At 40.0% G+C, this 16,774-nt stretch overlaps 1 protein-coding gene across 1 annotated transcript; it reads left to right on the top strand.

Annotated features, from left to right (window-relative positions):
* The first annotated feature begins 224 nt into the window (after positions 1-224).
* On the top strand, positions 225-16,535 carry LOC129820328 (protein lin-28 homolog A-like). Its single transcript, XM_055877399.1, has 4 exons — positions 225-234; positions 1,587-1,762; positions 7,286-7,464; positions 11,465-16,535. Exons 1-4 carry the CDS (start codon positions 225-227, stop codon positions 11,685-11,687), a joined length of 588 nt encoding a protein of 195 aa, XP_055733374.1. The 3' UTR covers positions 11,688-16,535.
* Positions 16,536-16,774: the final 239 nt, after the last annotated feature.

Below are 16,774 nucleotides of genomic sequence, written 5' to 3'. Positions count from 1 at the left end.
GAGCATCACGTGGTGGTCTCGATCGAAAAGGTGGGGGTTAATATTAGAGGTATAGGAGGGTCAGTGTGGGCTCCCTTCCATATTGTGCAAGAGACCAGGAGAAGGAAAATACACTATTTTCCAAAGAGGAATTACCGAAAAACGTGCACGGATGTTGACGATGCAACCAGAGTTTATTGCCTGATTCTTCTGGAGTTGTAGGAGGCCCAGGAACCCCCCAAACCATGGCAGAAGGTACAGGCAATGGTTCCACAGGTTCTTCGAAGATCTATTGGGGGATTCGATGGAAAGATCTCTTTATGAGAAGAGACAAAAAGAGGGCGGGTTGGGTTTCCTTGTATTGTCTTTTAGATTTGGGGATTCTTTTGAGAAATGCTTCCCGGCAGTTTTACACCACTGGTTGTCAGGGCGAAAGTATCTCCAACCCTCTTTGTTTGTTTCCGTTGCTGTTCTGTTCCTCTTCTGCGCCTTTGTTAAACTGTATTCGGGAAAGTGTTATTTTGTAGAGTGGAGGAGGGTTGAAGGTGGACAGGGGGGACTGGGGAGAGGAGGACACGGTAACCCTGGATTAAAATATACCCGGGAAAGGGATGGTCTCTTTTTCCGGACAGCAGTTTACAGGTAGAACGGTCATTAGTGTTTAGATTAGGAACATTTTCCGAAAGCAGCAGCACACCTTTGCCTGCGAATGTTGTTGTAATGATTTATTCTTCGATTTGGGAGCTACAATCTCTTTTCATGGAAGAATGGTTTTCAGTGCTTGCGTTGACATTTTGGGATAAATTATGACTATAGGTGATGCATTTTGCTTTATAATTTTCATTGGTAACTGAATCTTCAAGTTTAATATTTTCTATATCTTTTTCTTCAAACATTCAAAGATATTGTGTTCTCGGTTCTCGTTGCTCCTCATGGGAAGAAAATGCAAACTTTTATTAGGCTACATTATCAGAGTCAATCTCTTACGTGCTTGGGAATTATTTAGTCATGTATCGTGTAAATCAAGTTAGAAGCTATACTATTATAATCAAGTTAGAAGCTATACTATTATAATCAAGTTAGAAGCTATACTATTATAATGGTAGATACATTTAAAACGTGTATATTTATTCAAATGATTCATTTTGACGATATTATTTCGATTAGCTTATATTTATTACGCATATTATTATTTATAAGAATGCATCATTATTATCGTATTGTTATGTATAATTAGGCTAGTATGATTAGACCTATTATTATTATCACCATTAGCTTATTGTTTCCATTTCAAAACAACTTGAAAAAGAGTCCGTCTAATATACTAGCTTAAAAAAAGTGTATTCCTATGGATAACATATCGACATTGTTTCGAATAGCAACATTGTTTCCACCCATGTGTTCCTAGCTTGCTGCTCTCGAGCTCTTTACCATTACGCAACCCATTAAATGCCTTCTTCATGTCGAACCAAAGAACTGACGCTGAAAAACATCCGAGTAAGAGCCTCCCCAACTCGTTTTCCTGCCACAATTGTTGACAAGACATGCCATATTTCAAACATCTATATTTTCTAAACTGACTGAGTGACATTATTTTATCTCGAAAGGGGGCTGTGCAAAGACCGAAGAGGAAGAAGCCACGGGCTCAGAGGAGGATCTGGGTTCGTCTCGTGGCAGCGGCGTGTGTAAATGGTTCAACGTCCGGATGGGTTTCGGGTTCCTGTCGATGACCAACCGAGATGGGACTCCGCTCGAGGAGACTGTCGATGTATTCGTTCATCAGGTGAGGTCTGCTGTGGGACTAGGACTCGAAGAGTGTGGTGTTGATGTTCGTCAAGGCCTGTCTCGAGCTCCAAACAGGTCCTAATGGTTCTATTGGCGCGTTTTTGTGCGAGTGCATGTCTTATTTATCAACAATGTAAATATCCCACTTTTGGGATGTTTTCGTTAAGGTAGGACATTATTATTTACCTGCCTTGATCTTGCGTTTTTAGGCATTTGAATTGATCGATCATGCAATTATATAGGCCTATCAATCATTGTTTATAGTGCTTGAAAACCACTTTGCTGCACTCATTCAAAACGAATTTATAGTTTGTATGTTTTCATAGCTTATATGTTGGGCAAGAGGCAATAGGAATTTGTATCTCTTTTAAACATTTGACAACATTGTCTTGAAATTGTCAACTGATTCTCGTTTTAGAATTTACTAAAATAGGTAGCCCTATTTCTCAGCAGTGCATGTGGTGTTTAATGTTATTCTTACAGACTGAAAACCTCTTATTAGGCCTACATTAGTTTATTACTTAGTTAAGACTTATTATGTAGCTAATATTACCAAATCGAAACAAGCATAATAAATAAAGTCAAGAAGCTTTAAAACTAAAAACAAGATTTTGTTTATTTTATGTTCAGATGATATGCCATCAATGCTATAACTGGAATCAGAGGCCCATCATCTTTGTAGCTTGCATGAGAAAGTTAATATTGTTGTCAAGAAGTGACATGTAAAATAACCTCTCTAAAGTAAGATATAAGCCAGCCAAGAACAAAAGTGCTTGGTTAATTGATCAGTTGTTACATCTGATTAGGCTTCTGATTTGGTGTTGCAAGCAGGGTAATGGTAGCCTTTAGGGAAATTGATTATCATATTGCCCTAAAACTAGCTAATGAATGAAACATTTACAGACAAAAATATAACATTTTCATAATAATAGATTGTTTGTATTTGGTGTTTTAATAAACCGACCAGAAAATTAAACGAATTGAATGTGAATATTGGTTTTGAAATACAAAAGGATGGGTTCAATATTAAAAATATATTGGCACATTTTTACCTCGCAATCTTTTAAAGTTTTACAAAGGCAGATAACGAATGACAATAAATGTTGGGGAATAAGTGTTATGTAAAATGTCGGAATTAGGAGTCGTGTAAAACCAAGTTAGTAAAATCGGAGGGGAAATCTAGTTTGTTTCAAATGGAATGGAACGCTAAGCATCCTAAAAGACAGCCTAATGACTCCAGGATTGTTTTGTCAAATTAACCTGGAGATTATCAACATGCCCGAGAATCAAACAATCAAATGTATTTATAAAGCCCTTTTTACATCAGCCGATGTCACAAAGTGCTATACAGAAACCCAGCCTAAAACCCCAAACACCAAGCAATGCAGAAGTAGAAGCACGGTAGCTAGGAAAAACTCCCTACAAAGGCAGGAACCTAGGAAGAAACCTAGAGAGGAACCAGGCTCTGAGGGGTGGCCAGTCCTCTTCTGGCTGTGCTGGGTGGAGATTATAACAGTACATGGCCAAGATGTTCAAACGTTCATAGATTACCAGCAGGGTCAAATAATAATAATCACAGTTTTTGTAGAGGGTGCAACAGGTCAGCACCTCAGGAGTAAATGTTAGTTGGCTTTTCATAGCCGATCATTCAGTTAGAGACAGCAGGTGTGGTAGAGAGAGAGAGAGTTATGAGTACCATAATGTCCGAGGCTGTCTTCTCCACCGTCCTTCCTGAGTTAAGGTAGAGGTCTGAGGGACTTCAAAGTAGAGTTTGGGCATAACATTTAAAATATGCTAAACAGGGGAGATTGATTTACAATAGGGATTTGGTCCGAAAGTGCTAATATTATCAATTGGACTTAAAAAAGAATAGACAGAGAGACAGGGGTTAGTCTAAGCAGAGATAACAAGGCTCATTCCTCTCGGTCCCCATCGGACCCTGCTTCCTGTTATAAAGTCCTTCAAACATCAGGGGAGTTGGCATCTCATGTGGCAGCCCACCCACCCCAGACTAGCCATACCCTGACTCCCACCCAGCCCCTCTGTCCGTAGCCCCAACCCATCCATCCTCCCCAGCCATCCACCACCAGCCCTCCACACTCTGTAAACCTGGGGGCTAAAGACCAAAGTCCTCTCCTCAAATTTCTCTGCTCCATGTTCCTGTAAACTGCTTAATCAAAGGAAGAAAAATGAGTGATTCACCCATAAAAAGGTTATCAAACACCCACATTACCGGCCCCCTAATCCACCTCTGCCCTCATACAAGCCTGTCGGGGCTGCTGGACAATGGCTGCTATTGTCAACTTAACAGAGAGGAAATCCTGCTGGCTGTGATCTTGTACTGTGAACTTGTACTATCTGTGAATGAAGAGTGGGTGGTGGGGAGGTTGTGTGTGTGTGTGTGTGTGTGTGTGTGTGTGTGTGTGTGTGTGTGTGTGTGTGTGTGTGTGTGTGTGTGTGTGTGTGTGTGTGTGGCGGGGGGTTATGAGTGTGTGTGTGTGTTGGGTTATTATGAGTGTGTGAGTGTGTAGATAATATTGTGTATTTGTGTGTTCTTAGAGAATGAGAGAATGAGATTGACAGAAACGGAAAGAGGAAGAGAGCGCTTGAGAGCTGTGTTCATTCACAAGAAAGCAGTCAAGGGAGGGAGAGTTGGGGTGGGGGTGATTGAAGGAGGAGAGGTCAGGGGGGTCAGGGGATAGTTCCGGCCCGTTCACCTCCTGACGGGGAAGGAATGCTGAAGGTTGTCAGGCCATCATGACCTGGATTCCTTTCCCACCATTATCACTTCAAACCCCCCAGAAGAGACCTCACAGTCTGGGTTAAGACTGATGCTATGCAAGGGCCATAAACGGACCCTCCACATCACAGCCCTCTCACCATCAACATAAAATTCTGCTCCACAACATTTTAAGATTGGCTTTAAAAAAAAATCTATGAGTATAGTATAATCTGGGAAACCAGCCCAGTATCATAGAATAGACGTAATTTAGTAAATGTAAATTCGGGACACTCAAATTTGGATAATATGTTACTTTTGGTATGGTTACAGAAGGCAGAAGGTTAATTAAGGCAAAAACAGAGCATTAAATATGACTCTTTATGTAAATCCGAGACAATCCATTTAATATGATATGTTATGTATTCATTTGTGGATGTCCATTATACAATTCATATGCTATGTTATGAATGTGCAAAACATACAATACCTTACGAATTTGTAAAATGTATGATACGTCATGAATTCCAATTTCTTGTGGCTAACGCTAAGATTTGCAAGCTGGCTAACGTTAGCTAGGTTAGGGTTTAAGTATACGCCCCAACGGCTAGCAACCCAAAGGTTGCGTGTTCGAAATTTCATCACAGACGACCTTAGCATTTTAGCTAATTAGCAACTTTTCAACTACTTACTTACTTTTTAGCTACATTGCAACTACTTAGCATGTTAGCTAACCCTTCCCCTAACCCTAACCTTAACTCTTTTAGTTATTCCTTCCCTTAACCTTAACCCTTTAACCTAACTCCTAACCTTATCCTCTAATCCAGCTAATGTTAGCCAACTAGCTAACATTAGCCACAACAAATTTGTCTTCTTAGCATATCATACATTTAGCAAATTCTTAAAATGTTGTACGTTTGGAAAATCATAAAATATTGTACATTTTGCAAATTCATAATATATCATACGAATTGTAATTCGTAACATGTCATACGAAATGGCTGATGGACATCCACAAATTAATATATACCAGATGAAATTTAACATATCATACTAAAAAGAGTGTCTCGGATGCCTTCGGAAAGTATTCAGACTCCTTGACTTTTTTCACATTTTGTTAGTTTACAGCCATTCTAAAATTTATGAAATTGTATTTTCCCCTAATCAATCTACACACAATACCCCATAATGACAAAGCAAAAACAGGTTTCAGAAATGTTTTTGTAATTTATAAAAAAAAAATGGAAATATCACATTTACATAAGTATTCAGACCCTCTCCTCAGTACTTTGTTGAAGCACCTTTGGCAGAGATTACAGCCTTGTCTTCTTGGCTATGGCGATACAATCTTGGCACACGTGTATTTGGGGAGATTCTCCCATTCTTCTCTGCAGATCCTATCAAGCTCTGTCAGGTTGGATGGGGAGCATTGTTGCACAGCTATTTTCAGGTCTCTCCAGAGATGTTCCAACGGGTTCAAGTCCGGGCTCTGGCCGGGCCTCTCAAGGACATTCAGAGACTTGTCGCGAAGCCACTCCTGCGTTGTCTTGGCTGTGTTCTTAGGGTCGTTGTCCTGTTGGAAGGTGAACCTTCGCCCCAGTCTGAGGTCCTGAGCGCTCTGGAGCAGGTTTTCATCAAGGATCTCTCTGTACTTTGCTTCGTTCATCTTTGCCTCAAACCTGACTAGTCTCCCAGTCCCTGCCGCTAAAAAACATGTGCGTAAAGAATAATACGAACCAGGTTGGGGAAACAGATCAGGGTTACTTTCTGTGTGTCTGGAAGGTCTTGAACAAGGCATGATTCTTCATCTTGAGCTCAATGGTATCAAATGAGTGTCACACTGTTCAGGCAGCTTGACAAAGCACATGAGGACGATAGAGCTAGGTGGCCACGAAATCCAAGCTTCTTTTTCCAGAGCCCCTGGACTAAGGTTGACAATGGCAAGGAAATGTTTTTCTCAAGGTGGACACATACATTCTTTAAACCATTATTTATGTGCCTTTTGGGCAGCTATCCCAAGAATGCACACCTTTCCCCTCCTCCCTTCTTTTCCCAACATCCTTAGCAGTGGTCAGTCTGGGAATTGACCAGATGAAGTTCTTTTGGAGAGTCTATTGGCTGTTCTGTGTGGTGGTGGAGAGGAAGGGGAGGGGGAGGTTGGAGCTTGGAATGCTGTGACTAGCTTGGGGGAGGGGGTAACGTTGTCCACGCAGACACACACAAACACACACACATTCTGAAGTGGGAAGGGTGTAGTGAGCAAGCAGTTATTGTTGTTTTAATAGGGCTGTCAATGGGACTGGAATCTGGATTGGCCCCTGAGAGAGCGCGAGAGTGCCTGGATGTTTCCATTGATGTATTAAAACCTATGCAGAACGTTAATGTATGCATGTAGGATCCCAATTAAGGAACAGCTCTTAGCTGTAAGCACACCAGAAGACAACATGTGAAGGGGACCAGCTATATGCACAAACAATGACAGAGTAAAATTCATTTCAAGTCTTTTTGTCTCTGCTTCCTGACCAGGCTGGGAATTGGTCTGGGGAACAAATGCGCCCTTGTAGACACAGGAAGAGCATCATATCTGGCCGTAGAACTGTTTTCCACAGTTCTTCACAGGCTTAGAACCATTTTCATATCTTCTCAGCAGTTCCCTGGCCAAATAACCTTTCTCCAACTCTGACTACTCATTCCCCATTCCCTCACAGGGTAAAGCTTCCGCTCTACCCTCACCTAGAAGAGTTCTCATGCTGTTCTAAACTACTCCGCGGACCACACTCATGCTCCCTCTCCCCTACACAGAGCAAGCTGCACATGGAGGGCTTCCGCAGCCTGAAGGAGGGCGAGGCGGTGGAGTTTACCTTCAAGAAGTCGTCTAAAGGCCTAGAGTCTGTCACGGTGACGGGGCCAGGGGGAGCACAGTGTGTGGGCTGTGAGAAGACACCTAAGGGGCAACAGAAACGGCGCTCCAAGGGGGACAGGTGAGACAGTTCAATCAATATCTTTAAATGGCACATAGCCTAACCATGCATCACTTAACATCCCCACTTACTCAAAATAATTCCATGATATGGAAACACTGTAACACTCTGCTTATAGTATTAACTATGAAGATCGCTGCAATATTAACAACAAGTTTATCTGTGGCCTGATTGTTAACAAATAATTTGAGGGTGTTGAAAATATCTGGTGTCATCATCATGAAAGTTGGCAAGTTTACCGTTTTAGCCACAATGGTCTGACATCATTCAGATGTATTTATCCTCTTTGGTGGGAATTCAGGACCTAGTTACGCCAGCATAAACACAACTTTATTCCCTTTTTATGCATTTCTCTCTCTACTCATATTCTGACCTTAAATTTAAGCATGGGGGAAATACCAACGCCAGCGAGGTACGCGTTTGGGGTGGAGATAAAATAAATGTGGCGGAGGTGTGTCTACAGATTCTGACGAATAATTCCACCACCTTTACATGTGAGGAAACCATGAGTAAGGTCAAGCGTACCTGCCTGTTCCAAGTAGAAAAATTAAATAAAAAGGCAAAGAGTCACACAAAATGTAACCTTTGTCCTCTCTAGAACGGTTTAATCATACAGTATTGCCCAGACTTTTCCTTTTTCCTTCAATTAGTAGGCTAATTATTATTAGTCACAATCAGTAGGAGTAATAAGTAATAATCATGTATAGCTTATATCAGTGGAGGCTGGTGGGAGGAGCTATTGGAGGACCGGCTCATTGTAATGGCTTGAATGGAAGGGTATCAAACACATCAAACAAACGGAAATGACATGTTTGACTCAGTTCCATTGATTCCATTCCAGCCATTACAATGAGCCTGTCCTCCTATAGCTCCTCCTACCAGCCTCCTCTGGCCTATACTTAATTACCAATTTAGTGATCGTTCCCTTCCCTACATTTGTATTGTTCCTTTACATCGTTGGATTTAGCCTACCTTTATTTATTTCCTCTGTAAACGCTGTAAACATTCATTGTGGTTGTGGCTAAGTGTCAAGGACAAATGCGAATTGTAGTAAAAAATAAATTGGGACATGTAGGCTTATTAAAAGCCCCTAAGGTTGATGTCTGGGTCCCCGTGAAAATTCAATTAGTATAATAAATAAATCCCTATAGAAATCCGTTAGTTTAAACTAGAGATGTCTGCATTTTTTGCATCGCAATCCACCACATCCGCCTATGTCGCAATTCCGCATCTGCGGTGAAAGGTGACAGAGCTAGAGTGGTGCTTGTCAGACCATGAGACATCCCGAAAACCGTTCTTCTCACAAAATCGTCTATAGCGTCCGAACGGTTTGGCCTACAAACTATTATGACCCCTCCATGGAAAGATGAGACTCTCACGAACATGATGGCGTCTTGGGACTTGTCTGAAGTCGGTACAGTCGATTTGCCAACTTCTGTCTTTAGCTTCTGAACAGTTTGGGCTACACACTAATATGACCCCTCTGTGGAAAGGTGAGACTCGAACAGGAACACATACATGTCGGTTGTTTTGCTCTAGGATGCCACAGGCCTCACACGACTGGTCTGAAGGTCCCCAGGTACCAGTTGTAAAAATGAATGGAAGTATATATGGAGACTGTTTAGTGCCAAAAATATGGGGTTAAATACATGTATAAAAAAGGGTTCCTGATCTTTCATCTATCAGATATAGGACAGACACTTCAGAACAAACTTCCTTTAGATTTTTTGGGGGGACTATCTGTTGTTCCATGTAGGAAATCTGTTATTCAATGAGTGTATGGGCAAATAGCAGGACAAAAATATGTTTTCATCAAAGGGGTCTTAAAATTCAGTATCAACTAGCAAAATGAACCTTGGTATGACTTTCTTTAAAACAATTCCATATAGCTTAGTAGAACCCCCCCACCCCCCACAATTCCTTGGCTTAGACAAGGCTTAGACTCTTATGGGTTAACCGTTAAATCATTAAGGAGCTCAAACATAAAGAAGCAATTAAACTGGCCTTCTTTAGTCTAGTTGAGTATCTGGAGCATCAGCATTTGTGGGTTCGATTAGAGGCTCAAAATGGCTAGAAACAAATAACTTTCTTCTGAAACTCGTCAGTCTATTCTTGTTCTATTCTTGTGCAGAGTTGCCAAGAAAAAGCCATATCTCAGACTGGCCAATAAAAAGAAAAGATTAAGATGAGCAAAAGAACACAGACACTGGACAGAGGAACTCTGCCTAGAAGGCCAGCATCCCGGAGTCGCTTCTTCACCGTTGACGTTGAGACTGGTGTTTTGCGGGTACTATTTAACAAAGCTGCCAGTTGAGGACTTGTGTTTCTCAAACTAGACACTCTAATGTACTTGTCCTCATGCTCAGTTGTGCACCGGGGCCTCCCACTCCTCTTTCTATTCTGGTTAGAGACAGTTTGCGCTGTTCTGTGAAGGGAGTAGTACACAGCGTTGAATCAGATCTTGAGTTTCTTGGCAATTTCTCATAGCCTTCATTTCTCAGAACAAGAATAGACCGACGCGTTTCAAAAGAAAGTTATTTATTTCTAGCCATTTTAAGCCTGTAATCAAACCCACAAATGCTGATGCTCCAGATACTCAACTAGTCTAAAGAAGGGCAGTTTTATTGCTTCTTTAATCACAACAACAGTTTCAACTGTGCTAACATAATTGCAAAAAGGTTTTCTAATGATCAATTAGCTTTTTAAAATGCTAAACTTGGATTAGCTAACACAACGTACCATTGGAACACAGGAGTGATGGTTGCTGATAATGGGCCTCTGTACGCCTATGTAGATATTCCATAATAAATCAGCCGTTTCCAGCTACAATAGTCATTTACAATATTAACAATGTCTACATGGTATTTCGGATCAATTTTATGTTATTTTAATGGACAAAATATGTGCTTTTCTTTCAAAAACAATGACATTCCTAAGTGACCCAAAACTTTTGAATGGTAGTGTGTATACATATATATATATTTATTTATAGACTGTGCGACTCTCTTTATTTATTTTTATAGCTTGCAGTTCATTCGCCATTAGTCAGCACCCACCTACTTTTCTCTGGGTGTGCTCCAGCTATGCTTTTTATTAGCCTATTGACCAACGTCATGACATAAGTCTTATGACCTCAAACACCACATAGATGTGAGTTTATCTAACACTGTCTGTGTCTCTCTCGCCGACTCACAAACATAACAGTGGGATGCAGAAGTAAAAAGGGAAAAGGATCCTATCCATTTAAACTCACTGACTCCCAAACATGAAAGTGGGAATAGGGGATGCAGAAAAGGGAAAAGGATCCATTTAATTGATACCAGATGTAGGTGCCCTGAGAGAGGTCATAGGTCATGGCAGCCATGGCAACAGTGGGGTGTGTTGTGTAAATTAGTTGGGGGAAAAGCAGATCCAGAGAGAAAAGGCTAGGGGTCAGGGGTTAGAGGTCAGGGTGCAGTATTGAAACAAAGAGCCCCCTCTGCTCTCCTCTCCCACCCTGGTGCCCACACTGATCAATAATCAACGGCATCCTAGGAGAGGAGAGGGTGTGTGTATGGGTGTATGGTAGGGGGTTGGGATGCAAAGGGCAGAGGACAGAAGAATGAGGGAAGTGGTAGTAAGCTTGGGGAGGCTCTGATGCTCCCTCTGCGTTGGAGTTAATGCAATCACAAAATTCCCCATTGTTACTATACTCACAACATCTACTGATTTGAGATTGTGTGAAATGTATGTGTTGAGGCATTGGTTTTAATGCACTATACACCTCCTAAAATTATCATACAAATGTATGCAGTAAATAAACTGTGCATACATAAGAGGCAGTCATACTAATAATGCTGATACTTTCTCAAGATTTACTTAATCTTATCATAGATGAGATCTGAGGAAATTCAAGAATCTGAAACTATATGTGGGAGAACACTGCCCTCTGGTGGAAGAAGGTGTTAACTGTCTGAAATCATTTTATTAGTGCGAGTCCCCTTCTCCCATTGTGTTCTAGATGCTACAACTGTGGAGGACCTGAACACCATGCCAAAGAATGCCAGCTACCTCCTCAGCCCAAGAAGTGCCATTGCTGCCAGAGCATCAGCCACATGGTGGCCAACTGTCCAATCAAAGCACAGCAGTCCTCCCCTGGCTCTCAGGGAATAGCATCATCATTGAGGGATGAGAAAGTGGAGCAGAGCCACGCCCCCTTACTCCCCAGGGAGAGTTCTGATTGATCCATTCAAGAATTCAGCCAATCACAAGGTTTCATTGTAATGCTGCTGTTGGAACTACATCAGGCTGTCTTTATTTATCGAACGAACAGCAAGAAAATTGTACTTTTATTGATGCGATAGTTGAGATTGAGAGTTAGCTCTGTGTTTTAATGCACAGAGAGACACATCTATCCACCTTCTTTGCAACTCAAATACTTTTAAGTAATTCCTTTTTCTGTCTATGAAGGTATTCTTTCTGCATTAGATAAAGAAGTGTCTTAGCTTCACACTGAAACAATCAAAACTCACTGTGTTTACAAACTGCAATAAGCCTTGTATTGTCAGTTTTTACCACTGTACCTATGTGCACTGATCGTTTTATTTTCCCTGCTGCAGCTAAATCAGAGTTAGCCTACGTTGATTTTACTGGAGATGATCGTGAGTGTTTTCCTCAAAATCTTTTGTTAGAAAAAGGTCAAGAAAATACAATCATCCAAGTGAATGTACAGAAATAGATTGTTTCTTGGTCAAAAAGGAGTGTGTCTTTCTGCTTATTGAAATCTTCTTTGGGTATTATAAGTCATTGTGTATTTCTTCAGCCAAGTGAATGTTTTAACCCTTTCTGCTGTATGAATGTTGGTACACCATGGTTGCCGATAGGACTGTGTACAATACAGCTTGTCATAAGTGCCATAGCCTGGCCATTTGTCTCATGGGTGGTTGGATGTTGCCTCCTCCCATGCATTTTACAAAGCTTTAACTCAAGGCTAATTGCTAGACCAGCGTTGATTGTATGACAGACTGTGTCTTTCTGTCTGTCCCATAGCTTTTACTATGGCTGTAGACATGGCTTTCTAACATATTCTACATATTAGGGGTGTTCTCATACCCTGCCCAATACATTACCTGTTTATCATTGTCTCGTTGTACTTGGAAACTATTTAGACAAAATGTGCTTTCTTGGATGGAGCTGAGTGTTTTTTCTTCAAGGTTATATTTTCATGATTGAGTGCAATGATAAAGGGACTCAAGTGTTGAATAAGATGGTTCTAAGTGTAGTCTTCATTCCTCTTTTACAGAGGTGGCTGGAATACTTTACACCACTTAAATGGATAAAGATATTGTTATCTTTTTTATATTTATTATTTATTCATTGTCTTAATTCTCTAAACCTCTAATTGATCCAGTATTACAATTTCTAGCTCATTTCTGTTTAAACTGAAACTGGCTTTGGTTGTAGGCTCTTTAGAGCTTCATGGTCGTATTTAGGGGCTTCATTTTCAGTTGACTTCGTAATATGTTGTGCGTAAACCATTGCAACAATACTCTGCACTAATCATGTGTAGGAGTATTGGCATTTCTTAAAGATACTTAATTACTCATTGATCCTTATGATTGTAGCTAGGGTTTAGTTTCTCTGAAATCCTCATGTTGAACTCAGGGAAACCCCTTTAAAGAGGAGCTACTTTGGAAGGAGGGGTAAAGTGTATTATGTGTGTACCTATAGCCTATCGGCTGGGTTGCCGGAAAACCCATGCAGAACATTGATTGCCAAAAGAGCCAAAAGGGCAATGCACTATTTACACATTGCTATGACGTTACAGTAGTACAGCTAGCTATATTTAATGTTATATCCTAGTTTTGCTCTCTTTTTCTGATTTAATTGGTGAACAAGTTGTAAGACAGCGTAGGTATTAGAGAATAATGATATTTCCTTAGACACCCTAAGTTACTTCTCCGGTCTCTCTCTGGAAGTGGCACAAGACCAGTCTGAAGCACCAAACCATCTACCTCCCCACTTTCAGTGGTTATTGTAAATATACAGCTTCGTCACAATATTAATATAATGTTGTTTAGTCCCGTGTTTACTTTGCATGGTAGTCAGTCAGTAGTTAGAATAGAGTAGACTCGCCTCTCCATGTAGGAACTACAGAATGGGCGCCTTTGTAGACAAAGCATTTTGATGACCAGGGTTGGACTGGCCGGTCCATTTTTAGCCCAGTGGGCCTATCTAACTTGGTTTTTTTGGGCAAAATGATCATTATCCGGTTAATAATGGGCGCCTTGAGGGAATAAATGGGCCAGTGTGGGGGTTCAAGAAAAATATATGACCTTGTCTATGACCTTTCAAGATCTTGTGTTGATGGGTAATGACATTTGCCATTTGATGTCACACAGTCATACGGGTTTGAGCCTAGTATTTTATCCCTTAATTTATTTAGGCTGTAAAGTCCAGACAATGGGTTTAATCTTTTTATTTTATTTAGAGTGGGTCGTGTTTTTTATATTACAATGTTCTTACTATATGAGAACAAGACAGCAATGCCTTGTCAAGAATCTATACAAGTCTACCTCAGGATGTTTTTGAAAATGGACAATGACAGAGTTTTTTTTAATCAAGATGAATTTGTCCATGAATGTTGTGAGATTTGTTTGAATGATTTATTTTATGTCAATGTTTTATTTGTTTCAGTTTGCAATGCGATGTGTTCTACCTCCCACAGAAATGCTGTTGAATGATTGTTTACTGCTTTTATTTTCTGTGATTAAGCATTGTCTGCACCAATACATCACAGACATTTCTGAACTATTCTCTGCATTGATATTATTTTGTGTATGTATAACATGATAATACTGAACTCAAAGCAGGAGGGGTATATTACTCTGCATGTAGGTGACAACAGCGCCTCTTGAACAAATCACCTTATCTATACTTACCAGGACAGGCAAACGCCCTAACAACTTCAAGCAGCCTCACTAAACCCCTGACATCTCTGTTGTGTTTCTGCAGACGTGTGACACTAGGCCTACTTAAATACCAAAGCATCAAATATAAACATATTCAGCAAAGGCTGTGGGAAAAATACCAGTATTTACTGTCAGAAACACATTTGTTAAATTTTGTGACAAATCTGCCACTGATCTTTTGATACATTGTAATGAGTTTGTGTAAGTTATGCTTTTGCATATGTTTCTTTCTTATATGAGTTGAAAGTATGGTTAAAGAAATTCTGAACCATTCCTCACAAAATGAATACCCACCTCTTTTCCCTCATCTATTCTTTCTTGTCACTATCTCAATTAGGCCTATATGTCAGTATTCAATGCATAGAGGTAATACACAGTGCCTTCAGAAAGTATTCACACCCGTTTACTTTTTCAGCATTTTGTGTTAAAGCCTGAATTTACAGTGGATTAAATTTAGATTTTGCATTACTGGCCTACACAAAATACCCCATACTGTCAAAGTGGAATTATGTTTTCAGAAATGTTTACAATTTAATTAGAAAAAGCTGAAATGTATTGAGTTAATGAGTATTCAAACCCTTTCTTATGGAAAGCATAAATCAGTTCAGGAGTAAAAATGTGCTTAACAAGTCCCATAACAAGGTGCATGGACTCACTCTGTGTGCAATAATAGTGTTTAACATTATTTTTGAATGACTACCTCATCTTTGTACCCAACACATACAATTATCTGTAAGGTCCCTCAGTTGCGCAGTGAATTTCAAACACAGATTCAAACACAAAGACCAGGAAGGTTTTCTAATGTCTCACAAAGAATGGCTGCTATTGGTAGATTGGTAAAAAAACAGACATTGAATATCCTTTTGAGCATGCTGAAGTTATTAATTACACTTTGGATGGCGTATCAGTACACTCAGTCACTACAAAGATACAGGCGTCCTTCCTAACTAAGTTTCAGGAGAGGAAGGGAACCGCTCAGGGATTTCACCATGAGGCCAATGGTGACTTTAAAATAGTTACAAGGTTTAACGGCTGTGATAGCAGAAAACTGAGGATGGATCAACAACATTGTAGTTACTCCACAATACTAACCTAAATGACAGAGTGAAAAGAAGGAAGCCTGTACAGAATAAAAATATTCCAAAACATGCATCCTGTTTGCATTAAGGCACTAAGGTAAAACTGCAAAGAATGTGGCAAAGAAATGAACTTTTAGTCCTGAATACAAAGCATTTTGTTTGGGGCAAATCCAACACATCACTGTGTCCCACTCTTAATATTTTTAAGCATGGTGGTGGCTACATCATCATCTGCAATGACTAGGGAGTTTTTTGGGGATAAAAAGAAATGGAATAGAGCTAAGCACAGGCATAATCCTAGAGGAAAACCTGGTTCAGTCTGCTTTCCAACAGACACTGGGAGAAAAATGTATCTTTCAGCAGGATAATAATCTAAAACACAAGGGCAAATATACACTGGAATTGCTTACCAAGACAACATTGAATGTTCCTGAGTGGCTTAGTTACAGTTTGGACTTAAATCGGCTGGAAATTCTATAGCAAGACTCGAAAATGGCTCTCTAGCAATGAAAACAAGCAATTTGTCAGAGCTTGAAGAATTTTTCAAATTATAATTTTCAAATATTGTACAATCCAGGAGTGCAAAGCTCTTAAGAGACTTAACCAGAAAGAATCACAGCTGTAATTGATAAATGTGCAAAGAAATTCTAAAACCATGTTTTCACTATGTCATTATGGGGTATTGTGTGTAGATGGGTGAGATTTAAAAAAATATTTATGCAATTTTGAATTCAGGCTGTAACTCAAAATTTGAATAAGTCAATGGGTATGAATACTTTCTGAAAGCACTGTATGACGCACAAAACAAACAATAGGCCTCATATTGTGTGTTACTTGATTTCTCTGCTTTGCTGTTTGTTAGACCAAAGAATGTAGCTATGTTGACTGTTATCACCAACCACAGAATGTGGTACAGTAGGCCTATAGCTCACTTTGACAAACCATGTACTAAGCTGTATTACAAACTGAGTTGCGAACCAGACATAGTAGTGTTGACACATGCATAATTGACTAGCCTGTTAATAAAAATATATCAATATGATACAGTGGTGGGTCTCTTTTTAGCCCTACGTCACATCATCTTTTTGTTATTCTTTAACTTAGGCTGCAGTTTCTGACACACTGAACATGTGATGCAATGCTGGGCCTATATTTGATTAATGGGTTGGTAGTCCAGTGCCTAGAGACTTTAAAGTTGTTTTACCAAGTAACAAAACAACTTTTCAAGAGACAATGTTTATAATAACCGATTTATGAATACTTTGTTGCAACATTGTGCAC

Source organism: Salvelinus fontinalis, chromosome 22, assembly GCF_029448725.1.
Source record: "Salvelinus fontinalis isolate EN_2023a chromosome 22, ASM2944872v1, whole genome shotgun sequence".
NCBI classification, from domain to species: Eukaryota; Metazoa; Chordata; class Actinopteri; order Salmoniformes; family Salmonidae; genus Salvelinus; species Salvelinus fontinalis.
This window is presented reverse-complemented; position numbering and strand designations above follow the sequence as displayed.